The following is a 26,955-nucleotide window of genomic DNA, read 5'->3' on the forward strand; positions in this document are numbered from 1 at the left end:
CGCGGATGCGGCACGCCCCAGCCGGGAGGTTCCCCCGGGGGGGCGGCCGGGCACCGCTCCCCCCCCCAACTGCCGCGCTCAGCCGCGAGGCACCACAGAGGCAGGAGCGGAGCCCCACGGGGCCAGGCTGGGTGCTGGGAGTGGGGCTCAGGCCCCAGCCTCGCGAGCTGCAGATCCCACCAGCCCCACCACCTGCACACCCCTTCCCCGGGCCACGTGCACGGCCCCTGCCCCACGCACAGCCCCTGCCCCACATATGGCCCCTGCCCCACACACAGCCCCTGCCCCATGCACAGCCCCTGCCCCACGCACAGCCCCTGCCCCACACATGGCCCAGCCCAACACACGGCCCCTGGCTGCGCACCATGAAACACGGGACTCGGCTGGGGCTGGGACCTTTATTTCACCAGTGCTTGCGGGGCGACTGCGTCCAACGCCTGCCCCCAGCATGCCAGCCTGGCCGAGCGCACCACAGCCCCCGGGCAGTGCTGGCGACGGACAGGGCCGTGGGGGGACACGGCCTCTGTGGGGGATACGGCCTCCCGTCCCCCTCCCAGGGCCAGGCTTGGCCGCTGCAGGAGCAGCTCCAGGATCAGGGATGGCACCCAGGATCAGGGATGGTGCCCAGGATCAGGGATGGCTCTTGGGACCAGGGATGGCTCCCGGGATCAGGGACGGCTCCCAGGGCCAGGGATGGCTCCCAGGGCCGGGAATGTTTCCCCACCCACACCGACACCGAGGGCAGGGCTGGTGGCCCCACAGCTGCCGCGGGGCAGGCTGTGCCGAGGTGCTGGGACTGTGGCGRCAGTGCTCAGCCGCTGTGCGAGCCCAAGCCAAGCACTGAGAAGGCAGCACGGTGCTTTCGCAGCAGCAGCCGGATCTTCTCGTCATCCGAGTCAGGGTCCAGGGGCTTGTTGTACTCGTCGTCCTCGGTCTCAGAGGCTGCCCGCTCCCCGCCCGCGCCCCCAGCCCGCTGCGAGGAGGAGGAGGGCTCCAGGGCACTCTTCTTCCTCCACTTGGTCCGGCGGTTCTGGAACCACACCTGCACCCCATGGTGCCGGCACCATCAGCGACTGCCGCCTCGTGCCTGGCGCGGGCCGGCCCCACCAGACCACACTCACCTTCACCTGGGACTCCGTCATGCCAAGAGAATAGGCCAGCCGGGCCCGCTCTGGCCCAGCTAGGTACTTGGTCTGCTCGAAAGTTTTCTCCAGCGCGAAGATCTGGTGGCCCGTGAAGGTCGGGCGCGTGTGCTTCTTCTTGTGGATGCTGTCGGCCAGGTGGGCCGGGGCTGGGGAGGGAGGAGTGGGTGAGTACGGGGCTCGCCACACCACAGCCGCAAGCCCTGTCCCAACACCGGCTGGCCCCCTCCCCGCATTCCCCTCCAGACCCCGCATGCTCCACGGCGGCAGCCCGTCCCAGGCAGGCAGTGCTGCCCTCCGAGCTGGCCCGGCACTGCCAGAGCTGAGCTGCGCCCACCCACCTGGCACCAGCACTGCATTGTCACTGTGAAGGCACCAGTCTCCTCGCGCCCATCTCCGGCAGCAGGGCATGGCTCCGGTGCCATGTCCCTGCCCTTGCCTCACCAGGTGCATGGCCGGAGAGCTGGCAGCAGTGCCAGGAGTTGGCACTCTTGCTCCCCGGCCTGTTGCCCGAGGAGCATCCGAGGGCTGCAGCTGCTCGGCTGGCAGCACCTGGTCCCTGCCCGGGGGCTCCCGGGGGAGCATCGGGGCTCCATGCTGGGACGGGGCTCCCTGCAGCGCTGCTCCAGGAATGCTGATGCCAGCTGGGCAGCTTCCCCTGCCCGGGTCTGCGGCTCTGCCCTCCCATCCCATCCCGTCCCATCCAGGCCGAGCCTGCACCAAGGGGGCTGCGGTCCCTGCGGGGCAAGGGCTCTCCAGAGCAGCAGGCACAGCAGAGCCGGCTGCAGCTCGCATTGGGGCTGAGCAAAGAGTTAATTTCTGCTCCCGGACCGGCCCCGCTCCAGCCATGCAGTGGGAGACCGCCGCGGGCAGGCAAGCGCCGGCTGCGCGGGCACCRGGGCCAGGGCTGTTCTGGCTGTGCCCACGCGGGATGGTGGGAAGAGCCAGATGCAGCCCTGCCTGCACCGGTGCCTGCGCTGATGCCCGCGCTGATGCCCGCCGTGCCGCGCCGCGCCACGCCGCACTGTACTTACGGCCGCCGCAGTGCCGGCCACCACGCCAGTCCGGGGCGGCCTCCGCCCAGCAGCTCCGGCCCCGCGGCAGGTACTCGCCGCTGGCCTTGGGGAAGGTCCCCACCTGGGGCCCGTAGTAGACGCCCTGGGAGCTCAGTCCGCCAAATCCACCCGCGTGGGGGTAGCCAGGGAGGAGGCTGCCGTTCGGCGTCGCCGCGGGCCGGCTGAGGATGTCGGAGATGCCATGCGGGGTGCCCGCGGCCAGCTGGGCACCCAGCCCCGGGGCCCCCAGCTTGTAGAAGGAGCTCTGGACCGAGTACTGGCACACAGGCGCCTTGGCCTCAGGGAAGGGAGCCAGCGCCGGCCCGTTGAGCAGGAAGGTGCCGGGCAAGTTGGCATCCATGGTGCTGCGAGTCGCCCGCCCGCACGCAGCAGCCCTAGAGCCTGGCGCCCCAGGGCCGCGAGGGCCGGCCCATCCCTGGGGCRGTCAGGCCTGGGCGTCTGCCCGGTCTGCACCTCACCAGCAGCACCGCGGTGGCCTGGGGCCCCGGGCAGGCTGGTGCGGGATGCCTGGCAGGGATGGCGCCGGCAGCGGGCGGTGGGTAGCCACGGCCGCAGCGGGCGGCGGGCGGCCGGGCTGACCCCACGCCCGACGTGCCACCAGCGCCGGACACTCAACTTGGGCTTGAGCAGAGGCAACATTTCTCTGATAAAGATGTGGCCCATTAGAATACCCAGCCCCCATTGGCCAGGCTGCTGCAGGCGCTGCTCCCATTGGCTGGCCCATTGCGGGCTTGGCTCCCATTGGCTGCCCCATGGGGTCTGCCTGTGATTGGCTTGCTCCAGACAAATTGCCCTTTGAAAGCCAGCGGCGCTGGGGTTGCTGCGGGCCATGCACGCCCGCCAGGGCTGTGCACACACCCCTGCAGTCTCTCCCATGGGACACAGCAGCACCGGCTCCATGGGACACAGCAGCACTGGCTCCATGGGACACAGCAGCACCACCTCCCTTCTGCATGGCTGGGTGACCTCCTGCAGCTCAGACACAGGTGCAAACAGGGTGCTCATGGCCCCAGGCCTGCACACACTCGTGCATGCACCAGGCAGCACTAGCAGAAGGGCATGGAGTGCAGATGACACCAGATGGGCAGCCCCTTCCTAGCCCTTCCTGGGAGGCTGCTGCCAAGTCAGCCCCAACTCCTGCTTGCATCTTTCTGCACCCTTTGGCCTTTCCCCAAACACAGCACAAACAGCTGCCTGTCCCCTGCCCCCCCCCRCCCCCAGCTGTAGGGTAGGACAGAGGGGAACCTCATCTTGCCATGCTCCCTGGAGTTTCACTTCCCCACCCCCACCCCAAAAAGCAGAGATGAGACACAGTCTGTGTCATTTTCTTTATTAATTCATAGTCTGGTAGCTGGTGTACAGGGAAATGATCTATACATCAGGGGCTAAGACAGGGAGATCCAAAAGGCTTGTTTCCATAACAATTAAAAAAAGGAAATAAAAGTAATTTTTAAAACTTCTAAAAAGCTTCTAGTGTGCAGACTGCAGTATTCCCTAGGCTCATGTCGGATGCAGCCTCCCCCTACCAGCCCTACTAGCAATCCGAGCGCAAAGCAATGCCACTGCAGGTGCCTGGCACGGTTGCAGAACAGCACATTCCCTAAGGAGTATATGAGGCTGAAGCAAGGACCCACACACAACTCTATGGCGATGCTATCAGAGGCAGCTGTAGCGGTGGGTCTAGGGAGGTTACTCTACACAGCAAGGGCGATGGATGGAGAGTCTGTGCCCTACGTGGCTCAAACTGGGGGGGGGGGGGTCGTTTTGCTCTCTGAGACTAAGCTGGCTATTTGCTTCGCTGCAGCTAGGCTTCCTCCCCAGGCTGCAGGGGAGCCGCGGCTCTCCTGGCAGATGGACACCCTCTGCCACATGGGGCTGCCCTGCCAGCGCACCCCCTCGCACRGCCAGGAGCGAGCAGCGGGCTTGTTCTGCGTGTGGCCGCAGGGTGTGACTGCAGACCTGTGAAGCAGGTCAATGGCCACCTCCTGGGGAGAGCTGGGGCCCCGCAGCCCTGTACTGCAAACCCCTGGCCCTTGCCTTGGGTTAGGTAAGGGACAGAGCCAGGGGACGTGGGACCTACTGCTCCTACCGGCATCCTGACCTCCCGGGGTCAAGTGCTGCAGCAGATTCAGCCCGTGGTGCATCTCAGCCACGTGGGCAGTGCTGCCTGTTACTGCTAGTGTAGCGGGCCCCAGGCTGGCTCCAGCTCTAGGGGTGAGCGCTTGGTCCGAGCTGCCGCAGCAAGGCCTTCCACATGGCCAAAGTGCAGCTGCCCAGGTTGGTCCTGGGAGGGTCAGCATTGGCGGGGGTCGGGGCTGTGCTCATTTGTGACCTTGCAGGAGGCCAGGGGACCCTGCAGAGCCCTTGTGCGGGTGCGTGGTGCAGGTCTGCTGGCTCCTGCCAGCTCCTGGCTCATCTCCTGAGCAGAGATTGTGCTGAGTAGAGCTAGGCACAGCCCAATGCACAGCACAAGCATCCCCTGCTCTGTCACTACTCATTCTCCCTGGGCCCCAAGCACCTCCATGCAGGCTACCAGCTTCACTCCAGCTGGAGCCAACACAAACTGGGGCTTGCACCATGGGGCCAGGCCCATGGGACTGCTCCCACAGGCCCCTCTCTTCAGGCCAGGAGGTGACCAGAGAGGGGCACAGGGCAGGAGCAGTCTGCTGTCCTCCACTCCTACAGCCTCCCAGCTCCAGTCGCCAGAGCTGCTCACATTCTCCAACGGCTTGGCCCATCCTGCAGCCTGAAGAGGTATTTGGGAGCAGAGCTGTTAGTGCTTTGTACATACTGCTAGAGTGTCCCTAGGGGTTTGCATAGTATTTATTGGTTCATATACACAAGGCTGATTGCTGTACAGTTTACACTTTCAACACAAGCAACGAGCTCAGTGCTCTAGCCAGAGCCCTGCCCTGGTGGGAGACGTTGCACGTGCTGGGGAGAGGAAGGGCAGCCCTGCACCAGCCGCTCTGTTGAGGGTGGCTGTGCTCCTTGCAGCCCACCTGTCCCACGCTCCTGGCCACTGCTGCCCTTCCCATACCCCAGCGATTGCTGGGGAATGAGATGCGAGTCCAGCAGCGGCAGCACGGAGGCAGGGGCTGAGACCCTCTCCTTGCACGGCTGGCGGTGCCGTGCTGCCCCAGCCTCCCTCTCACGGCTGGGGCACGGGCATGGGGACGCATATACACACGCGAGCGCGCGAGGGTGGATGCTCCTTCCCTCGCGTTTGCTGCCAGCCCAGCTTTTGCCTCCCAGAGTAGCCAAGAGGATGGTGCCCCTAACRTGTGCAGCCGTCTCTGGGCTCCTGGTGGCAGCGGATCGGGGACGGAGGCCCCTCCGTCAGTATTAAGTACTGTAGCTCATGCGTCTGCAGTCAGTCAGTCATGCGAATAGGACGGTAAGTATGTCTCATACAGAAATCATGCCATTAGCCTATAGAAACATGTACAGCCAGCCCTGCTCCCCTCCACTCTCTTTCCTCTCTCCTCTTCTCAGGTATGTGTCAGAACATGTGTGGCGTTTAGTGGTTTGGTGTTGAGGTGAGATCCTGGAGAGACAGAGAGAGAGAGAGAGAGAGAGAGAGAGAGAGAGGGAGTTACCAGCAGCTCACAGTAGCACAGCAAGGAAAAAGGAAGGGGGCAGCTGGGCCTGCAGCAGCCCCAGATCCTTCTGCACCCTGTGCCTGTCCCACATGCAGCCATCCTGCCCAGCCAGCCCACAGCAAGCTTTAGGGGCATCAGAGAGGCAGCACCAGAGCCTAGCTGAGTGCCCTGCCTAGAACCAGCAGCAATGGGATGGGTGGTATCGGCGGCACTGTCCCTGCTGCAGGGAGCTCGCTGCAGCTTGGAGGGGTTGCCCATGTGTGAATTTGCATGCATCACCTGCCATGGGCCAGGGCAGTGGGGAGGGATGGTCCTGCACAGGGGGTGCACCAGCCTGCGGCAGCACCTCTTCTGTGACAAGCACCTCAAGCAGAGAATAGGCTTTGAGGGCTGGCCGCGTATGCAGAGCCTCGGGATGCAGGTGGGGAAGGTGCTGCAGGACAGGTGGCACCATCCATCCCCGCAGCAGGAGTCCCCAGTTCCTGCTGGTGTTGGGCAGGACTCAGCAGCTTTCGCAGCTCCCAGCTCACTTCCCAGGTTGGGCTGCCCCACAGGCAGTGCAACACCAGGAAGGAGCTGGGTGGGCAGCTGCAGGCTCTGGGACAGACACCTGCCTTTCAAAGCCAGCCCTGAGCCTCAAGCCTTGCCTAGGGCAACTGACTGCACCTTGCCCTCACAGCAGCAGGGAAGACCCCGCACGTTCTGCCTGCAGCCACTGGGCCACTTCCACAGGCTGCAGAGCAGTAGGAGCACTGCCTCACGGGGAGGCAGCCCCAGGCACTGTCCACAGCGTGGGGTAGGCAACAGGCGTGGACACAGGCGTAAGCCTCTTGACTGCTATGCACCCACAGAGATCCCACTAACACAGTGGGGAGAGAGGAGAGAGAGAGAGAGAGAGAGAGAGAGAGAGAGAGAGAGAGGACAGACAAACACAGCCACGCATGTGCAGCAGAGGCCTTTCCTCGGCAGGCTCCTTGCTGGCACAGACACGCTTGCAGCACCTTCCTACAAGTGCTGTGCTGCCCAGCCCAGCAGCAAGTACACAGAGGACAACAGTGCAGCTCGTCCAAGTATGCCATACCAAGCACCATGCCTTGGGCCTGGCCCACTTCCACCAAAGAGGGGAGGCTAGGGAAGCAGGGAATGCACAAGGCTCAAGGCATACTCCAGTGTCCACCCTGGGGAGCAATGGAAGAAGTGCCCTGCACCAAGGACAGGACCCTGCCCTCATCTCTGACAAGCGTCATGTCCCTGCACCTCACCACTCCTGCACCCCTGCTCCCCTTGTATCCAGCAGCAGCATCCCACCGCCACCTGCTGCCCTTTCCCAGCTGCGTGAGCCTGAGCAAACCTCGTTGCCGCCCTCTTGTGCCGCCTCACAGGGAAGGCTGGCAGCAGGAACTGCTCACAATTTCCCATCAGGAGTGCTGCAAGCAGAGGCAGCAGGCCAGGCTGGCCCAGCAGAGCCATGACACCCGCATCTGCCTCGCTCCTGGGCTGCACCCCAGGGGACAGGGAGGCAGAGGTGCAGGCTCCAGGGGTGCAGGCTCCAGGGATGCCGCTTCGCTGCAGCGAGGCTGCATGGCTGGTGCTGGTGGATGAAGGGGACAGCTCTGTTCTGGGCTGAGGCAGTCCTGGGGCTGTCCTGGAGGGAACAGTTGTGGAGGGACTGTCAACTCCACAACAGTAACTGCAGCACTGGGTCCTGCTCCAGGCCAGATACAAGGCAGTGGGGGAAGAAACCGGGCCAAGAACTGGAACTGCCCCCGTGCAAGTGCTATGCACTCCCTAGAGCTGTTTTGGATACAGATCCTCCCTCTGCCACAGCCTGCTGCAACCAGGAGTAACAATCCCGTGGCCCCGTCACTGCGGATGTGGGATTGCACTGGAGTAATGACTCTAAGGATCCAGGCTGCTGTGGCCACAGTAGCAGCCCTGGTAGTGCACTGCAGTGGAGAGCTGAGTGCAAATGTGGATCCAGTGCCAGGAGCTGGCTGAGGACCACTGCAGAGGAGAGGCACAAGCCCATGCACCTCACCCAGGCTCTGGGCCCAGGCACAGGCTAGCAGCCGGGGCACCAAAACCGCCTGCCTTCAGCTCTTGGCTGCAGCAGAGCAACCCCCTGGCAGCCTGAGAGCTGGACACAGCCTTGCTGGCGCTCCCTGGGGACGAGGYGTGTGTCCCAGTAGCTCCGTGCATGAAGCAGCATGGGGAGCTGGTGAGAAGAAAGAGCAAAGGTGGGGTTACCTCAAAAGAGGCCATTTGAGGGGTCACTGCTTTCCCCTTTTCAGGCTGGCGCGTTTCACTATCYGAGCCCCCATCCTGCCCCCGGAGACCTCCAATTTCGGGACACGGACTTGCACCTCCTCCTGAGGGAGCCGCAGGGGCGGGAAGCAGGACACCACCCCGGTGGACGGACAGACGGACAGACAGAGAGACAGAAAAGGACAGGAGAGGGAAAGGCAGAGTCAGATGGCAGAAGACTGAGCAAGAAGACTATGGCGCAGAGGGCAAGAGTTGCCCCAGCAGCCGCAGAGGGGCGACAGGAGAGGAGAGCAGGACAGGAGGAAGGACAGAGGGCAGTGGAGCCCCGGCACCCCACAGAGGCGGTGCTGGCCCAGGGCCAGCGCCTGTGGGGCCGGTGCCTGTGGGGCTGGGCTACGAGACGCACTGTACCTTGGCCCCCAGACCGTCCCGATGCAGGCTGGCATATTTCATGAAGTGATCGGCCTCAGCCTCCAGGTCACGAGGCTCCTGCAGGGAGCCCTCCAGCAGCAGCTCCTCATGCTCCCGCCTGCTGTCCACGTCCCTCGGGCCCAGCTGCCGCACCACCTTCCGGATGACCTGCGGAGACCAGGCCACGGGCATCACGGCCAGCCCACGCGGCGGGGTACAGCACCAGCACCCACGCCCCACGCGCAGGGTCCAGCCAGAGAAGCGCCACAACCTTCACTGGTGGCGGCAGGGAGCAGGAGCCCTGCAGGGCCCTGGCTGCAGTGGGGAGTGGGCAGCCAGCAGAGGGGAGGGAGCAGAGCGCTGCAGCATGCCTGCCACTGGCACTGTGCCCCAGCCACTCACCTTCTTGGTGACGATATTGCCTTGATCGTCTGTGAACTGCTCCTCCGTCACCTGCTCCCCAGGGAGATTGAGGACTTCATTCCCCTGCAGCAAGAGGAGGGACAGCAGGGCATCTCAGGGGGGCAAGAGGAGCCCCTTTGCAGCGGGACAACATGCTGACATGCACCCGTGGCCTCTGTCTCCCACAGGGCCCCGGTCCCTAACTGCTCTCCTGTCCACATTAGCCCCGGGGCTGGGCTTTTGGCCCCTTGCCCGTTACCTTCACAAGGACGCGCCGGCGGACAACCCTGGTGGAGAACAACTCCTCATCGTCCGCCAGCCCCTGGCTCTCCCCGAGCTCCCTGTCCAGCTCGTGGTGGGCGTGCTTGAGCAGGAAGCGCAGGGAGCCCCTGGCGATGTGCAGGACGTTCTGGCAGCTGACCAGGAAGAAGGTCAGCAGCACCAGGGCGATCAGCAGCTGTGCCAGGAAAGCCCACATCCCACCCCGGCGGCTCCCAGCGGTCCCGGCCTGCCGCTCAGACCCCAGCCATGGTGCCCGCAGAGCCCCGCAGCACGGGAGCAGCCCCTGGCGCCGTGGCCCCGCACTGGGCGCTGCCGTAACTCGAGCTGCCACAGATCAGCTGGCCATGGGCGGGAGAAGGCAGCAGGCAGCTGGGGTGTCCTTTGCACTCACTTCTGTCCAAGTCATCAGAGGCAGGGCAGTGACAGCACCACCCTTCCCCAGTCGGGTCACAGTGGCAGAGACAGCCCTGTCCCCCTCCCCATCAGCCCGCGCCGGGCTCTGCCAGCAGCTGCTGCCCAGGCGGGCAGCACTCAGCCCTCGGTCCCAGGGTAAGCGCAGCCCTTGGCAGGGGGGCCTGGGGGCTCTGGAGGGTCACGGGCATTGCGAGCGACACTGCAGACGGGCACTGCTGAGCCGAGCAGCTGCCCCCCTGCAGCCACCGGGCACCGTGCTGGAGGTGTGTGCCCCAGCCTGGGACACGCCTGCCCTCGCCCTGTGTCTGCCAGAGCTCTGGGGCTGCGCAGGACGCCCACCACCCAGCTTGGCCCCAAGGCCAGCTCTATTTCTGGGCTCTCTGTGCCCAGTGCTGGCAGGCTCTTGGACAGGGACCAAGAGAGATACTCTATTAGGAAGTGAGCAGGGTGACCGGCTGGGTTATAAATGGAGAGCAGGCGCATGCATGCAGAGTGCAAACCAGGCTATTCTGGGCCAGCCCTGGGCAGAGAGGCCCCCACAGAGGCAGGGGGCAGACAACTCGCCAGGACACCTCCACCTCTTGCAGCCCAGGTCAGCCCAGCTGGCCCTACGGCAGGCTCAGGAATGAGCTGCCCGTGGGGTTTCCATCTCCYGTGGTCCAGGTCTCCTTGCTCTTACCCTCATCTGCACAAAGAAGCTGCTGTCTGTCTTCTGCCAGTGGCCGAAGGCCTGGCCCATGGAGTGCTGGGGCTGCCAGTCGCTGTGCTCTGCGGAGTTGATCCGCATCGGCTCCACGGCTGGCACCAGGACCTGCTCTTGCTCCTGGCCCTGCACCCCGGAGGCCGTAGTGTGTGTCAGGTGCAGCCTTCGGGTGACCCCCTCCTGCCAGGAGCCCGCTGTCAGGTCCTGTAGGCAGGAGATAAAGGAGCCTTCTGCATTCCAGTCCCTCAGCCTGGGCACCGGAGAGGGACAGGGACAGGGAGAGAGAGACAGAGAGAGAGAGGCAGTCAGCTTTGCCACGGAGTTGCTGCACCATGGAGCACCAGCCTGCCTCTTGCAAACACACCTGCGCACCCTGCACACCCCTAGGCTCAAGGCTCACTGGCTCCTGGTGCCACCAGGGCCCAGAGCAAGCAGCATGAGATGCAGATGTGTAAAAAGCACACACCTGCTCTCCCTATGCTCCCTGCCTGTCCTGTGGCCTCACGGCCCAACTGTCTCTGGACTCTGCACCCTGGTCTGCAACGGGGTCTAAGGCAGCACCCTGCACCACCAGGCTCTGCTGGGGACCTCAGCAGGAYTGGTGCCACTGAGGGCGTGTGAGGAAGTGGCCCAGGCTGAGCTGGCTCTGGCAAGCATAACCTACATGCAGGGCCTGGCTGTCTGTGCAGGGTCCCTCCCAGGCGTTCTGCGAGGAGCCCCACAGAGCATCTCCAGAGAGGTGCCAGGGGCTCAGCCTGAGCTGCCACTCTCTCTGCCCAGAGGTGTTAGGGCTCCAGAGCCGGAGACCTGCACAGGAGTGAGCCAGGCTGGGAGATGCCTGCAGCTGGCCCAGTGCAGGGCAATAGCTGGTGATGCAGCTCCGCTCCCCTCCCATGGCCTCCCTGGTGCCCCAGGCCACAGTACCTGTCTGCACTCTTCTCAGCCATGTGGCTCACAGTAGGTGATGCCGTGATCCTGGCTTGCGCCTTCTGCTGAACTGAAACAAAAGAGACTTCACTCTCTGGGTCCTGCTCCCTGGCCATCCGCAGCTGGCGATCACTGGCTGGCATCTTCCCCTCTGGCCTCTGACCCTCCTCCTGCTCTAGCAGGTCAATCAGGCCATTCATGGCATCTGAGTCCACTGTGTCATCCTCAACCAGGTCCATAGAGCCCAGGYGGTCTGGGCCATGCGCGTCTGCCAGGAGCTGACCCGGGAATCGGCCTTCGCTTGTGGCGTCCGAGTCCTCGGCCTTGCTGCACTCCAGAGAGGAGTCCTCAGCAGTCACCAGTGAAGGGGCGAGCCCCGAGGACCACACCTGCATGTCGGACATCTCCATCAGGGCGTCCTGCTCAGTGGCAGCCATGGGGATGGCATCCATGATGGCCACCTCATTCCAGTACTGGTCGGCACGCAGCGGGGACGGCAGTGTGTAATGCAGGGAGGCAGGGGACAGCAGCTCGTCCTGCAGCGAAGCATAACCTACATGGGCAGATAGAGGCAACATCTCCAGCAGCCGTCTCACACGCACACACAAGCGCAGCTGGGAGAAGGGGAGCAGCCTCAGCAAGGGTGCCTGCCCTGGGGACAGCATTTTCCTGGCCACGCTAGACCCCAGCTGCTAGGTTGAGCAGGGGCGGCTCGCAGCAGTGGCAGCCTTTGCACGGTCCCTCTTGCCCCTGCAAGCGCCACAGTGCCTCCCTTCGAGTGCTGGCTCTGAGCTGGGCAGGCCCTGGGGTGCTGAGCACACCAGCCGGGGGCTGCATGAATGCCCCATCCACACTGCAGGGCAGAGGCCTCTTGGCTACCTTGCTGCCTTAGCTCCTGCGTGTCTGCCCACAGGCAGCCTCATCCGGCTAGCCGAAGGTCTGCCTAGAGCTCACGTTGCCAAGTCCTGCAGGCACCAGCTCATGAAGCTAACCCTTCCACATGGTGCAGAGGAGCAGGCTGAAGGCAGCACCAGGAGCAGGGACGGACAGTGCGGCTTGGGGGCCCTGGCACATGTTGTGCAGCCCTGGGGCTCTGCAGGATGCAGCTGGGGCCCTATAAGCCTGTCTTTGTCTCTGGGGCTAYCAGCAGCTGTCAGGTCCTCATCCATGGCGGAGCGGACAGCCTGGTCGCACTGACATGGCCTGCAGCTGGGCCAGGCACTCCCACCCAGGCAGGTGGCTTTGCTCAGCCTTTTTTTTTAGCTCTGAGCCACTGGCCCCTTTTTCGCCCCCAGAGAACTTGTCCTGCTCTCCAGGCAACCAGGGATTGCCAGAAGCAGCCAAGACAYGGAGGGTAACCGGGAGCCCCCAGTGCAGTAATGGTGCCCTCTCCCTGGGCAAGAGCAAGCCATGCAGGGCTACCCAGGGAGGTGCACAAGGCAGTGCAGGAGGAGGTGGCCCAGGGTGGCTGCCTGCGAGGGCCACACAGCCATGCACGGGGACAGTCCCTGGTGACATGCGGTCGCTGGAGCTGGACATGACTCCCGGAGGGCTCAGCTGAGGTGGAGACAGTGGAGACAGGCAGTGGAGGAGGATGAGAGAAGGAGAGGCCAAGATGAGCTCAGAGGAGAGAAGTGACAAGAAGTGACCCACAGAAGTGCCCGCACCTGATGGCACTGGGTGGCATGTTTGAGAGAGCACAGAAGAAGGAGAGAGAGCAATCAGCAGGAGTGGCGCAAGGCAGKGCCGCAGTGCAGGGCCGCAGCAGCACACAGCCCCATCCCTGCTCCCAGGGGACACACTGCAGCTGAGCCCGGCCATCCCACACCCAGCACGCCTCGCCTGGGATCAGGCACGCAGCCACAGCCAGACACCTGGGCCTCTGCGAGCTCCCAGGCCATGGGTCAGCCCAGGAGGCCAGGGGCATCCTTCCTCCCTGGCACGTCAGGATGAGGAAGCACTAGGTGCCCGTCCTGCCCGGAGAGCTCCAGGGAAGGCAGATTTCTGCCTGAAGGCTGGCCAAGTGTTTTCCACAGCAAAGGACCCAGTGCAGCAGATGCATCTGTCTGCCTGCACCGTCAGGGGGTGCCGGGTCCAGCACCCACCTCACACTGCTGACTGCCTTGCCTGCAGCCAGCTGGCTCTGGCCAGGCAGGATGTCAGCTCCAAGCCTGCCTCTCCTCTTCTCTGCTCCCCAGGGCTCTCCCCGCTGCCCCATCACAGTGCCCAGGACTCACCATTCATCTGGGACGGTGAGAGGGAATAGTCTCTGTCCGTATAGCGCCAGCTGCCCTTCAGGCTGCGGCTCTGTCGGCCAGAGCCCTCCAGCATGTTGACAATCTCGCTGCGGTCAATATTCCTCAGTGCYGTATACAGGCTCTCGACTGCAGGGGGAAATCAGTGTCATCAAGCAGCAGGGCAGGCCAATGGCTGGGGACACAGCTATACCCCTGCCACACGCAAACCAAGCAGGTGTGTGTGAAATGGCTGCATAAATCCAGCCAGGGACCCCTGAGCAGGCACACATGGGTGTGCTACATGGCTGCTGTGCGCAGCCAGCACAGCCGTGCCCACAGGCATAACACACTGCGGGTGTGTGCACCGGTGCTGGGAGGCCTTGTATGCACATCCAAGAGAGCCCAGCTCACGGGACCTGGCCCAGCTCTGGGTGGAGGGAGAAGAGCYACCCCAGCTGCTCCCAGAGATCAAGGAGGGGTCAGCACTGCTGGGCCAGAGCTGCAGCCCTGAACAGACCCCAGCAGCAGGTGCCGGCCACCTCGCAGGGCCACCGCCAGGCTGCTGCTGGTGGCGCATGGCTGGTACTCACTCTTGGCGTTCTTGTCCTCGCGGCTGACCCAGAGGTTGAGTAAGGCCATACTTTGCTCCAGCAGGGAGTTGGGGTTCTCCACACGTATCCTGTTGATGTCTTCCACCCCAAACTGCAGTTCACGTGCCAGCTCTGGGGGAGACACCACATCTAAGGATCACACTCAGGCACCAGCCACCAGCTCCTGAGCCGAAAAGGCTAAGGATGTCATGAGGGACTCAGCCAGACCCAGCACAGTCCCCCCATGCAGCATGCAGCCAAACACAGCAGAACATGCAGGAGCAGGAGCTGGGATGGGGCAGAGATTGAAGACCGTCTGCCTAGGCTGGCTGTGGCCAGCTCAGCAGTGTCTCAGGCTGAGGAAAAGCATGAGTGCTGCTGTTGGGTACGCGGCTGCAATGAGAGTGCTGGGCCCACGTGGCTGGCACTCACCACCTACACGTCAGCTCTGGAACAGCAGCAAGGCTTACAACTCAGAGCAAAACCCCAACCTGGCATCTGTGTGCATGCTTTGCATTGTGTGCACAGCTGCAGGTAGGCTCATTTCAGTGCCAAGGTATGTTCACAGGTTAGCAGAAGAGCTGGGACCTGCACAGCCAGCCTGTCAGAAGAGCTAGTGCAGACTGCATGCATACAAGCTGCACAAGGGACCAGCTCTCAGCAAGACTCCCCTGGGCAGCACAAAGCAAACTCTGCCCAGCAGCATGTTTCCAGCCTTTTTAAGTGCCAAGTTTCAGAGGAGCCTCATGCATCACCTGAGTCTGCACAGTGTCAACTCACCTGCCCAGCTGAGGCCCAGCTGTTCTGCTATATCAACCATCTTCTGGTCTGCCCTGTCCGTGCTGCTCAGAGAGCCTGGAGGAGAAGAGGTAAGTCACAGCTTCACCTGTGCAGGGCCCTGCACCAGGGTGGGGAGGTAAAAGGTAGCCAGCTGCAGGGCTCTGTGCAGACCTGTAGGCATTGCACTTGCTTTCAGGACACCGCAGGGCAGGGCCAAGGAAACCACTAGGGAAAGGGAACCCGCCCTGAGTGCGAGTATGACAGGGTCAGCCTTTTCACCTGGCCTGGGCAWCCCTACCCCCTGAGTGCAGGTGATGGGAGGGCTTGGACAGGCCCGCAGGCTGCATACCAAGACTGCTCTCACTGAGGATGCTGTATCTCTCCCGTAGAGCCAATGGCGTCAGTGTCCTCCTCCGCTCCTCGCTGCCACTTCCCTGTGCAAGGTGATAGACCAAGGGGTTACCAGCCTGTGGAAACAGGGCAGCAGCTCTGCCCTGACACCACCACTTCTCCCAAAGCCCTGGAAGAGTACAGTGTGGCCACCTGGAGCAGCTGAGGAAGGAAAGTCAACCAGCAAGTGCCATTCCCTGCGCCTGGAGGAGGGAAAGGYCCCCTCTGCCAGAAGTGCCCAAGACCCAGCACTGACCTTGGTGCAGGGCGGTACACTGATGTTCAGGTGGCAGAGAACATGCTGCAGGTCCTCATACTTCATAGCCTTGCGCAGGAACGACAGGGAGCCGCTAGCTTCCCGGCTGCTGTCCCGCACCTGCACAGCAAGAGCCAGGTTAGCTGGACCTGAGCAGGGCAGGAGCGGGGACCGCTCTACAGCTCAGCCCCAGGCCCTGCCATTACCTTGATGGGGATGGCGAGACGGTTCTCCCGGAAGGACTGGAAGAGGAAGGTGCGCGGCTGTGTGGCCTTCTTGACAGGCACCAGGTTGCCCGAAAGCTCGACGTGTAAAGGCATTCCCTCCACCACCTAGCAGGGGAACAGAAAACAGGCTCAGCCCCTCCACAGCCAGTGCTGCTTCCTGTTCCCCTGGACAGGGACAGGTAACCCTGGCTCTCCTCCCTGGATCAGGGCCAGGCCCTCCACAGGCATCAGTCTCCCCTCACAGGGCAGTCCTCACCCTGCTGCCCTCCAAGCATGCCGTTGGGGACATACCTCAATGTCCCGGCTGCGGGCCACCTCTGTGAAGTTCTCATGCTGCTCCAAAGTCTTGTCGACCTTGTCATCGGTCATGCAATAACAGCGCAGCCGGCCTTCCCTCACATCGTTCATCTTGGCAAACACCACAAATTTGGCCATGTAGGGCACGGCTGTCAGCTCCTTGTACAGCGTGGTGGCGAAGTGCACGGCCTCAGCTGTGCGTGGACAGTCTGCCAGCCAGAACCTGCAGGAGGGCTGGGTCAGAGGGACTGTGGGGACTGCTGGGTCAGTGGCACCAAGAAAGCTGACCTCCAGCCTGGTAACAAACTGCACTGCAGAGGGTGCCCCAACAGCCCTGGGCACAGGAGCAGCATAACCTAAGGAAGGTATCACCCAGGCACAGAGTGCCCACTCCCCTCTGCACACCCAGCTGTCACACGTTTCCCAATGCATACAGAGGTAGCATGGGGGGAGTCTCAAGGCTTGCATTCAACTGCCCTGCACATGGGAATATGGCAGCACCAAGGAGACTGTGAGCACAGAGACTGTGAGTACAGAGCCTGCACCCCAGGATGGCCCAAAAATCAGAAGATGCCCCCTGCTCATCACCTGCTTGCCCATGGCTTACCTGGCAGACACGTTGGTGGTAAAGTTAGCGCACTCGTTGGCATAGACCAGCTTCGTGGTGCCTGTTATATCTTCCCACTGAGCTTGGGCTGTCCCTCCTGCAGCAGAAAGCAAGGGTGAGCATGCTGCCTTTCCTAAAGCCTGGGGCCTGCGTTCCCCTGACACTTGCTCTCTCCACTTCACTGCTGTGATCTGTCCTTAGTTCCCAGGAGCTGCATCCCACTGAGGCCACCCAGCCCATTCCCACTGGAGAACACTTTCCCCTGCACGGCAGGGCTGGGCAATCTCACCGATGACGCTGCAGAGCAGACGCAGGCTGGTGGTATCACCCTCGCCACTGTCCCGGGGGCTGTCCTTCCAGGATGGGGGCAGTGGGATGCGGAGGCCGATGGGGCGGTGGAATTTCCTCCGGCGTGGCTCCACCGTGACAACGGGGCTGAAGGTCGCCTGGTTCCCCAGCAGCTTGGTCACCAGCTCGTCGGGCACAGGCTGTGCCTGTGGGCAACGCAGGTGGGTGTCAGGGCTGGGCCCATCCGGTGGGCAGCCCCGGGCCCCTGCAGGAGCACAGCCTGGCTCCTGAGCAGGCTGTCTAGAGCCCCCAGGGCTCACCTGAAGGGCCAGCTTCACCCTCTTGGTGACAGCAGTCTCCGGGAAGGTGGCCTGCACCATGGGCACTAGTGTGCTTTTCAAACACCCTCCCTCAGGGCCGATCAGGTCACAGTCCTGGCAAATCCGGGACATGACCACGAAGTAGAGAGGGAAATCTGTGGTGATGATGCGGCAGATCCTCTTCTTCTCCAGCTCCTCCTGGCTATCCAGCTCTGCGAAGGCAGCACAGTAACTGACCGKAGTGCAGGGCCCAGGCACACACCAGGCCCACGGCCCTCATCTGCCAGATCCTCTGAGCTGCACTGATCACACCACACTGTGCTCAGCACCAACCCCACCGCCTCACGCTCTGGGCATGGCCCGTTCCCAGGCCTGCTGCAGCCCCCTCGAGGGGCTTGGGGCTGCCCTGACCAGCAGGAGCTGCACCGATGCTGAGCCCCGCTGACGCCGAGCCCCTGTCGGCCTGGCACACTCACCTTCATCCATGCCGTTGAGCAGCTGGTCCAGGTAGCTCTCCTCATAGCGGTTGCGGTGCTCCTTCCAGACAGAGCCATTCTCACTGCGCAGCACCACCAGCTCGCGGTCCCCGCGCCCGTATGAGGCRAAATGCGGGATCTCCACAATCACAGGGCTGCGGGCAGCAAAGGGAGGGCACTCACACCCAGAACCTGTCCACCGGGACACCCCACTGGCGAGCGGCCCCCTGCCAATGCCTGGGCAGTGCCCTTCGCCCACTCCCAACAAACTCCGGAGGAGGAGGGCAGGACTCCTCACACCCCTCCCTGGGACATGGGGCTTCTCTGCGCCAGCAGGACCCTGCTCGTAATGGCTTTTCCCGTGGTGGCCCAGCCACCACTCCACTGCCCGGCAATAACCCGCCCAGGAGCATGCTGCCCCTGGCCTAGGGTGCGTCTTGCTGGCCAGCGCCTGCTGTGGGACGTGGTCGGGGACATTCCCGCACTGGACCCTCCATGGGCATAAACTGGCACAGGTCTTGCCACCAGCTGGCAGAGCCTCTGGGGGAGCCAGGATGTGTCCCCAGTGCTGGGAGGAAGAGCCCCAGCGCAGCAGCGCCAGCCCTCGGCGCTCACCTCAGGAACTGGGCGCCGGCGGGYCCCAGGGCAATGATGCGGCTGGCCAGGCCCTCCTCCTCGGCCAGTGGCGGGGGAGCCGGCAGCTTCTGGGGCTTCACCAGGCGGCAGGTGATGCGAGTCGGCGCGGCGCAAGTGCGGGGCGGGATGACCACACGCAGCCCGTTGTGCCGGCTGCCCCGCATGGAGCCGCCGCGGGCGTCCACCATGAAGCTCACCAAGAACCTGGGGGGCAGGCAGAGACGCAGGCAGGCTGGCACGCTCCGGCCAGGCACGCTGCCACCAGGCGCACACCTGCCGCAGGGGTTGGGCACTCACCCTGTGTGCACGGGACTGGCCACCGGGCTGATGTTGTCCGAGGTCTCCGTGGCAGGGCTGCTGGGGATCAGCGAGTCCTCGTCGAACTCCTTGGAGGGCTGCGCAAGACAGGGGCAGCCCCACTAGACGCAGCTCCTGCCTGGGGGCCTTGAACCCACCTGCCCTTCCCACACCACCGCACAGGGAGGCCCCCCCCGGCAGCCCCCACCATGCGGCCAGGCCCCACTCCCACCCCACACTTCAGGCTGTGCCCAGCGGTGGTGGAGCAGGCTCACTCTTCTGGGCTGGGGGCAGCCGCATGCCAGGAACGCCCCAAAGTTGGGGGCCATGACAGATGTGTGTCTTGTGCTCACCTCCTGCGGGGAAACCAAGGGTGCATGCAGCAGACTGACTTGCTCGGCTTCTGCCTCAATAGGTCCTACCTGCTCAGGCTCCTCTGCTCTGGTCACCACAGTTTCAGGTGGGATGCAAGAGACCTGCAGGATGGCTGGAGACTCCACTCTGTGCAGGAGAGGACAGTGAYGGTCACTGAAGCAATGAACCCTCAGGCCTCTGAGTGCCCCCAGCCTATCTCCAAGGAACACCAGGGCTGGAGGGCACAGGGGGACTCAGCAGCGACCCGAAGTCCTGGCACTGGCCCAGCACCAGCCGTGCTTGCTATCCCAGGATGCTCAGCGCTCCATCTGCCRCCCAGCTTTTTCCCTTCCTGCTCCCAGCACCCAGCCAGCCCCTTGCCCTGCAGCTGCTCCCTCCCTGCCATCCAGGGCCTCTTACCTTTGTTCCAGTGTTGTCTCGGTCACAAACTCCAGCACCTCCCTCTTGCCCTCCTGGTCCCTGGCATYGGGTGTCTTGGGCTTGGGTGCAATCAGCTCCTCCTCTGAAACCAAAAGCTGGCTCAGCATACAGAGGGGCAGAAGGATAGGGAGCACAGGTGCCCTCCCTCAGGACTTGAGCCAGCAGGACCCTTCTCTGCTCCCGCTGCTGGCCTCACCGAGCCCTTGGATCTCAGCAACCACAGACCTGCTTTGCCCTCAGCCAGACGGGCTTTGTGCTGGCCACAGCAAGGCCCACAGTGCGGGTTAGTGCAGCAGGAGCTGTGATAGCTGTTAGGAGCCTGGGCAGCCAGACGACCCCTTTCCTGCAGCACCCAAGCACAGAGCAGGGCCCACTGGGGACACTCCACAGTTGGGTGCTAGGAACAAGAGTGAGGACAGAGTTGGTGCCACAGGAAGGATGCTGTAACACTGCTGAGTGCATCAGTGCACCCCTCCCTGGAGACACAGCCCCTGTCCAGCACTACCGCTGGCCCAATTAATGCTTGCTGAGGAATCGACCAGGGCTCAGCTTTTGCTGAAGCCCTACAGGAAGGGGCCCAGCTCCTCCCAAAGCAAGGAGCCAGCCCCAGGGTGATGGGCAGGGGTCCAGAGCAGCATGGAGACTCTCCAGCACTCCAGTTCATGGGCAGAAGCCCCCCCCCCTCCACCCTTGGCCAGAATGAGCTGGAGCCAGGGACAGAGCCCAGGGCTGCCAGGGAGACACCAGAGGGACAATCCTGTTCATGCAGTCACACCACAGAGAGCAGCACAGACACAGATGGGCAGGGCAGGATGGCAGGGCCTGTGCCGCAGAGCACCAGCCCATCAGCAAGACTCAGCAGATGGATGTGGTGAGCGGATGGTTAGTGGCTGTGGGGTGAAATGGGTCATTGAGCCAGGGCATAGGGACACACRTTTTCATACCCATTAGAGTGACATGAGCAGTGCCTGCAAAGTAAGAAGAGGCAAAGGTGAGGTGTTGGTGGGAGGGAGCACAAGGTGTCCAGGGGYGGACGGGCTGGGAGTGGTACCACCYGGGGGAGCAGGGCACTGCAGGATGCTCTGCATGCCCAGGGGTCTCTGCAAGGGCTTTGCCCCTGGGGCACAGGACCCATGAAGAGGTGCAAGCACATCTCTCTTGCACAGTGCAGGGAAGTGTGCRGGCAAGGAGGTGCCACCCAAGAGTCTCATGGGCTACCCTCTTCCTCTCCACGAGATCCCCCCAGTACCACCCAGCTCCACCACCCTGGCCAGCAGAAACACCTGCTCCCATCCCTGGGGCTCCTGCCTGCCACACCGGCCAGCCAGCAGATCCCTGGGGTGGTGCAACCCCAGCTCCAACCCCTCACCTTCATCCTCTGACACATCCAGAATCTCGTCTACAGTCTCCGGGAAGCTCATGCGATGCTTTTCACTGACTGACTGCAAGAGCAGAGGGGAGTCAGAGCAGTGCAGCAACCCACAGCCCGGATCCCCAGCCCTGCACTAGCTACCCAGTGCTCGATGCTGGCTCTGCAATGCTGCCGACGGGGGTTCAGCTGTCCCCAGGCAGCCTCTGACCCTGAAGCAAGCCCACGGCAGCTGCCTGGGGCTCGCTGCCTGGTTAAGGGCAGCAGACTCCTGCCTGGCTGCCTCCAGCCCCAGCCCTCCTCCATAGGGCTCTGGGCCCAGCCAGCCCCATCCTCCAGGGACTCACCGGGATGCTGGTTTCCTCTGTGACAATCTTCAGCACGTCCGTGACAGAAATGTAGCCAAGCCGCTTTGCAATGGCCAGAGGGGTGGTGCCATTCTGTGCAAGGAGACAGGACATGGATCAGCTGCAGCCATGGGGAAGCCCGAGCAGGTGGGTGTCTGAGCTCGCCCCTGGGAGAGCGGGGGGGGGGCTGAGTGCTGTACTCACTGTGCTGATCTCGTTGGGAGATGCACCGTGCTTCAGCAGCAATGTCACAATGTCTGTGTGGCCCTGCTGCGCAGCTTGGTGCAGGGGGGTGTAGCCCAGCTGCAGGGGAGGATAGAGGGTGCTGCTGTCAGCTCCAGGAGCCTGCTGCCCTAGAAACGCTCCCAGGCCTCACACTATGCTTCATGCCTGGAGCACAAGGGCTGCTCCCGCCTTGCTAGGGTGAGCAGAAGGTTCTGCAGAACCCAGGAGTTGCCCAGGGCTGCAGCTGGACTACAGCAGCACCCAACCATGGAGACCAGATGGCTCAGGGCAAGGAGGGAAGAGCCTGAGCCTTCCCCATAAGTCTTCAGGTGCTGCTGCCCAGGGCAGAAGGGTCCTTGGAGCACAGGCCATCTCTGTACCTTAGTCTTAGCATTGACGTCAGCCTGGTGCTGCAGCAAGAACTTCACCAGCTTGATGTTCCCGTAGTGGCTGGCCACATGCAGTGGGGTATAGCCCATCTGAAAGACAAGACAGGGTGTCAGCCTGTCCTCATCAGTGCTTTCTGCCATTCTGGCTTAGCTATGCTGATCCCATGGGCAAGCTCCACAGGGCATGTGTGCTGGCGCTGCCTGAGAGCCCAAGGCCAGGGTGGTGGGCACGCTGTAGTGAACATCACATTGTGCCCAGGGGGACATCGGTGAGCTGTGGGAGCAGACAAGAAGCATCCCCAGGGAGCTGGGGGGAAGAGGAATGAGTCCTTGAGACACAGACAGGATGGGAAGGAATGCCTGAGAGAGGGGAAGGCCCTTGCACAGAGAAAAAGACCAAGGTTGCTCTTGGAGGGAGCCTGAGATGTGACTCCTCCATGTGTTTGCACCCTCAGTCAGGGTCAACCCTCTAATTTACCTTGGTTGTTGCATCCACTGTGACTCCATGTTTCACCAGAACATCAGCAACCAGCACATGCCCCTCTTGGGCCACGAGATGGAGAGGAGTCAGGCCACTCTGCAAAAAGAGTAGGTCACAGGCACAATGGTAATGCCAGCATTGTGGCTGTCTACCAGCAGGCAGCAGAGTCTGCTACCCTGTCTGCTAACTCCTGCCAGGGTGTCCACCTCCAGCCTGGCAGAGAAGTGCCAGGCCAGCTTACCTTGTTGCCAAGGTTGCCATTGGCTTGTTTGGAGAAGAGCAGTGCCACCATGTCTGCATGCCCCTCCTGGGAAGCCAGGTGCAGGGGGGTGACTCCCTGCATGGACTCTGCATTTGCAGAAGCCCCATATTGCAGCAAGCTGCTGGCCACCTCCATCTGGTTCTGCTTGGCAGCAATGTGCAGGGGGGTGTACCCATTCTGCAAGAGGAATGAGAGAGGAGCCATTGCACAGTGCTYGGGACCCACAGGGCAGACCAGCAGGGACAAAAGGTGCCACCCTGCCTCTCCAGGCCAGGTCTGCCCTTTCTAGTCACCACCAGAGCCGATGCTCCACGGTGGAAGGCAGGCTTACGCCCAAACCACTTCCCTGACAGCAGCTAGCCCTGACACTGAGGGAAAAATCCTGTTTTTCCAGCCAAGTCAGTGCAAGGATTTCAAAGACCACCTGCTTCAGTCCTGACTGGTATTAGCTGTCCTGGGGCTTCTGCTCACATGAATTTCTACAGCAGCTTTCAGCCACTTGAGCCATGAGGAGCCGGGGCAGACAGACCTCTGCTAGAAAATGCCTGGCTGAGGTGTGGAGCAAGGCTGGCAATATGCAGGATCAGTATTCAGGCATAAACTGCAGGGCCTTGAGCACTGCCTTTGCTGCTACACTCCAGGAGCACAGTGCCTGGCAGGCACCCTCCGCCCAAGATGACGCGCAGGCTGCCAGTGACGCAGACCAACGGGGTGATCAGCATGTGGACCGGCTGCTCCCCTGATGCCTGCCCAGCAGCTCTGCTGGCAGTCAGTGCAGGAAGGAGAGGGGAGTGCCATATGGGGAGGGCTGGCATCAGCAGGCATTTGCCTGTTCAGAGAACACAGCTTCTGCAAACGCAGTTACTGAGGCTGCTGAACTGCTCTTCGGGGAGACGTGCTGCCTGAGCATGGGGACTCCCATGAGATGGTGGGGTTTATTTCTTGCTGCTTCCCAGCTGCATGCAAATGTCCACATGCGGTTTCCCAAACTGCCAGAGAGCAGTGCTATTCAGCAGGGCTTGCCAYGGAAACGGCATCCCCACGCAACAGCCACTGCATTTCCAGTAGGGCAGGTCCCTGACACAGGACAATCTGTCCTGCCTGTACAGGGTAATCATTTGACACCCCTGCCAGCCCCACAGGCTGGTGCAAGGGAGGAAGCAGGCATGAGCAGCACGCACAGAGAGCAGCTGGTGGATGATCAGTCCCTTGCACATACTCCAGCAGCAGGAGCTGCCCAGATGGCAAGTCAGGATTGATGGGTGGTGCAGGGCACGGCACAGCTGGCCCTAGGTTGGACTGTTTTGGACACATGGCATATCCCCATGCCCACAGGAATGCCCAGTCCAGCCTTACCCAGGCCGAGCTGTGTGGGGAACTCCCCTTGGGAAGCAGCAGCTTGACAATCTCCAGGTTGTTGTGGTGCACAGCCACATGCAGTGGGGTCAGGCCATTCTGAGGAGGGGGAGAAAGCAGAGACAAGTGAGACAGAGACTTTCCCCACACCACTTCTCCCACAGCCACTGGCCACTTCGGGAGCAGCACTCACCTTCCCTGCTGCATTGGGGTTAGCATCACGTGCCAGGAGCAGCTCAGCCACATCCACCTTCCCGTACTTGGCTGCAACGTGCAGAGGGGTAAATCCTTTCTGGAGAGAAAGGGAGCCCATCACAGGGTGCACTGGGAAGATGAGAAAAGGACTGGCACATGTACAAGAAGGGAGGCTGCAGCATATGAGGAGGCTGCCCCTTTTCTGATAGAGACATTGTGTCCAGCCTTGGCCCAGCTGGGTCACACATTCAGCAGCACAGGCCACATCAAGCTACCTTGGTCATGCAGGTCTGTGAGGCCCCTTTCTCCAGCAGGGCCAGTGCCGTGTCCACATGCCCCTCTCTGGAGGTGATGTGCAGGGGCATGTGCCCAGCCGTTGTGGCCAGGTTGGGGTTGGCACTGTTCTCCAGCAGAAGTTTCACCATGCTGGTGTGGCCAATGCGTGCAGCACAGTGCAGAGGAGTCTGGTCATCCTGTGAGGGAAGCGGGAGATGGTTGGCAGATCCTGGACCAGTCCCAGGCCTTCAGTGCTCAAGGGAGCCCTGGTCCTATTCCTGCTGTTACACAGCCCCTGGTAGGCAGGGCCATAGGCAGGTAAGAGCGAGGGAACTAGCACCCAGACTCTTCGCACCTACCTTGGCCTTGGCATTCACTTTGGCTTTGTTCTGCAGCAGATACTTTGCCACATCCGTGTGCCCTGCTCTGGCTGCCATGTGTAGGGGTGTCTCCACTTTCTGTACCAAGGACAGAATAAAGCAGTGAGGCCATAGGAGGGGAGATGCCTTCCTGCAATCATTCCTCTGGTCCCCGAGAGTGGAAGAGCACTGTCCCCACCTTGTTATGGCCCCTACCTGCCATCAGTGGGGAGGTCCACCAAGGATTGCCCAGGAGACCAGAGAGAACAGGACTCAGGGACTCCCCATCTCCTGCTGCACCCCGCCATGATGAGCTCCCAGCATCCCAGCCAGGGTTGGACTCACCACGTTGGACACATTGGGAGATGCTCCACGCTGCAGCAGGGTCTTGACAATTGGTAGGTGCCCCATGAAGGCAGCCACGTGCAGGGGGGTCAGGCCGGACTGTGGAGATAGAGGACCCAAGAGCCAAGCTGGGGGCTGATGGCCTTGTCCATACCTCTTCCTGCAGCCCCCCCACAGGCAGGCTCCAATGCAGAGGAAGACTCTCGGCCCCCAGCCTGGCCCCCAGCAGTCCTGCAAGTGAGCTGAGGGGAGCACGGAGAACTGCTGTCTCCCCTGCCACCCCCCATCCTCTGGGGAGCACGGCCAGGGCAGATGCTGCCAAGCGCAGCAGGTCACCGAGCTGCAGAGAGCTCTAAGCTACAAGGAAGAAGGTGCCTGGGGACAGGGAGAGGCAGCAGGGCCATTACCCCCCTGCAGTCCTGCCTGGCTCTGCACGGGTAGCAGCAGGAGAGCTGGGGACTGTGTTGCAGCCCCACCTACCTCCGTGACAGCATCGATGGAGGCACCCATCTTCAGCAGCAGCTCCATCACCCGGATATGGTTCTTCTTGCAGGCAATATGCAGGGGCGTGAAGCCATTCTGCAGAGAGAGATGGACAAGGCAGGTGAGTCATTCTCTGTGAACACATCCCCCCTCTGCCCCAGGCCCTGGCCCTGCCTGACCCTCCTTCACTCACCAGGGCTCGGGAGTTGGGCTTGGCCCCCTTCTCCAGTAGCAGCTTGGCTACGCGGTGGTGCCCGCAGTGTGCAGCCACGTGCAGCGGCGTTAGGTGGTCCAGGGTGATGTCGTCAATCTCAGCGTTGTACTGCAGGAGCAGGCGCACGCAGTCCAGGTGGTCACCCTGCGCTGCCATGTGGATCGGCGACAGGCCATTCTGCAAGCAGGGATTGGGGCCTCAAGGCTGGGCCAGGTGGGGAGCTGGGCATCACACCACAGTCCCTGCCCCATTCCCCATGCCAGAACCCCATGGCAGAAGGGAATCGCACATTCCCAAGATGCTATTGGAGAGGAGCCCTGAGATCCCTCACCAAGGAAGCAATGCTGAGCTGAGGGGAGGTCCTGAAGAGCTGCTGCCTTTGAGCAAGCTGTCGCCAGCAGGGCTAGTCCCTTCAAAGCATGCACCCCTCTGGCAGAGGGCTCCTGCCAGGGCCAAGGAGGAGGTCAGGCAGTTACTTGCCCTTTGGCAGGCCAAGAGCACAGCCCTGGCTGCACAGGAGCAGCCCCCAGGGCGAGGAGCAGGGCAGTCCTGAGGCCCAGCCATGGATGGCATCGAACAGCTATGCACAGCTTTTTACCCCCTGCACTTCCCTGGGACCTGATGTCAAAGGCAACCCCACAGAGTTTCATGGGCACCTTGGTTTTGGCTTGAATGGGAGCCCCGTGGTCCAGCAGGATCTCCGCGATTCGCACATGTCCATTGCGGGCTGCACAGTGGAGAGGAGTCAGCTCGTCCTGGGGAGAGAGACGGATTCAGAGGCTCAGTGTGGGCCAGGCAAGCACCATAGCTGTGGGCAAGTAAAGGCAGGGCACCCTAGGGAGGGAGGGGGACATGGACTTTGGAGAGTCTGCCCTCAGCCCCCAGGGCACACCAGAGGCAGCCATGCAGCCTCCTCTCATCTCTGCACGCACCAGCCAAGCACTTTGTTCACCACCTTTGGCCACCAGGGACTTTCTCTCACGCAGCAAGCGAGACATTCACATGGCCTGCACCGTGGAGCGCAGCATGGCTCTGCTCCCCTGGGTGCAAGGAGCTCAGGGAGGGAGACGACCCATGTACTTGCTGGTGATGTAAGAGTGGTCCTCACCTTGGTCCTTGTCTCTATCTGGGCCCCACGATCCAGCAGCAGCCGTACCATGATGATGTTTCCTCGACGGGAGGCGATGTGCAGGGGTGTGATCCCATTCTGGCAGGAGGAACAGCAATCTGTTAG

At 62.4% G+C, this 26,955-nt stretch overlaps 2 protein-coding genes across 20 annotated transcripts in view; both read right to left on the minus strand.

Moving 5' to 3' along the window:
* Nucleotides 1-339: 339 nt before the first annotated feature.
* On the minus strand, nucleotides 340-3,463 carry NKX6-3 (NK6 homeobox 3). Of its 3 annotated transcripts, none has more exons than XM_026082906.1 (3): nucleotides 2,177-3,463; nucleotides 1,122-1,291; nucleotides 340-1,042 (listed from the first exon to the last, which is right to left on the minus strand). In XM_026082906.1, exons 1-3 carry the CDS (start codon nucleotides 2,556-2,558, stop codon nucleotides 812-814), a joined length of 783 nt encoding a protein of 260 aa, XP_025938691.1. In that variant the 5' UTR covers nucleotides 2,559-3,463; the 3' UTR covers nucleotides 340-811. The 3 variants fall into 3 exon arrangements, with proteins under 3 accessions (XP_025938691.1, XP_025938690.1, XP_025938689.1); XM_026082905.1 differs by lacking the exon at nucleotides 2,177-3,463 and adding an exon at nucleotides 1,484-2,133; XM_026082904.1 differs by lacking the exon at nucleotides 2,177-3,463 and having other exon boundaries at nucleotides 1,122-2,133.
* Nucleotides 3,464-3,532: 69 nt separating this feature from the next.
* Nucleotides 3,533-26,955, minus strand: part of ANK1 (ankyrin 1) — a 70,206-nt gene continuing 46,783 nt past the window's right edge. For 10 of the 17 annotated variants that reach the window (XM_026082875.1, XM_026082873.1, XM_026082881.1 and 7 more), the window contains 36 exons: nucleotides 26,830-26,928; nucleotides 26,378-26,476; nucleotides 25,701-25,898; nucleotides 25,505-25,603; nucleotides 25,025-25,123; nucleotides 24,680-24,778; nucleotides 24,320-24,517; nucleotides 24,043-24,141; nucleotides 23,850-23,948; nucleotides 22,473-22,670; nucleotides 22,229-22,327; nucleotides 21,742-21,840; nucleotides 21,341-21,439; nucleotides 21,137-21,229; nucleotides 20,790-20,862; nucleotides 20,365-20,388; nucleotides 19,400-19,502; nucleotides 18,979-19,126; nucleotides 18,626-18,723; nucleotides 18,308-18,532; nucleotides 17,693-17,847; nucleotides 17,217-17,428; nucleotides 16,898-17,102; nucleotides 16,609-16,705; nucleotides 15,996-16,224; nucleotides 15,684-15,809; nucleotides 15,478-15,597; nucleotides 15,181-15,265; nucleotides 14,832-14,906; nucleotides 14,052-14,183; nucleotides 13,462-13,608; nucleotides 11,222-11,777; nucleotides 10,274-10,547; nucleotides 8,899-8,982; nucleotides 8,497-8,664; nucleotides 3,533-5,765 (listed from right to left, as the gene is read on the minus strand). In XM_026082875.1, coding sequence (XP_025938660.1) covers nucleotides 5,739-5,765; nucleotides 8,497-8,664; nucleotides 8,899-8,982; nucleotides 10,274-10,547; nucleotides 11,222-11,777; nucleotides 13,462-13,608; nucleotides 14,052-14,183; nucleotides 14,832-14,906; nucleotides 15,181-15,265; nucleotides 15,478-15,597; nucleotides 15,684-15,809; nucleotides 15,996-16,224; nucleotides 16,609-16,705; nucleotides 16,898-17,102; nucleotides 17,217-17,428; nucleotides 17,693-17,847; nucleotides 18,308-18,532; nucleotides 18,626-18,723; nucleotides 18,979-19,126; nucleotides 19,400-19,502; nucleotides 20,365-20,388; nucleotides 20,790-20,862; nucleotides 21,137-21,229; nucleotides 21,341-21,439; nucleotides 21,742-21,840; nucleotides 22,229-22,327; nucleotides 22,473-22,670; nucleotides 23,850-23,948; nucleotides 24,043-24,141; nucleotides 24,320-24,517; nucleotides 24,680-24,778; nucleotides 25,025-25,123; nucleotides 25,505-25,603; nucleotides 25,701-25,898; nucleotides 26,378-26,476; nucleotides 26,830-26,928 — 5,040 coding nt within the window. In that variant the 3' untranslated portion in view covers nucleotides 3,533-5,738. The other 7 variants (XM_026082878.1, XM_026082877.1, XM_026082874.1 and 4 more) reach the window with 7 other exon arrangements.

The sequence above is a fragment of the Apteryx rowi genome, unplaced genomic scaffold (assembly GCF_003343035.1).
Source record: "Apteryx rowi isolate R43461 unplaced genomic scaffold, aptRow1 scaffold_597, whole genome shotgun sequence".
Classification (NCBI taxonomy): Eukaryota; Metazoa; Chordata; class Aves; order Apterygiformes; family Apterygidae; genus Apteryx; species Apteryx rowi.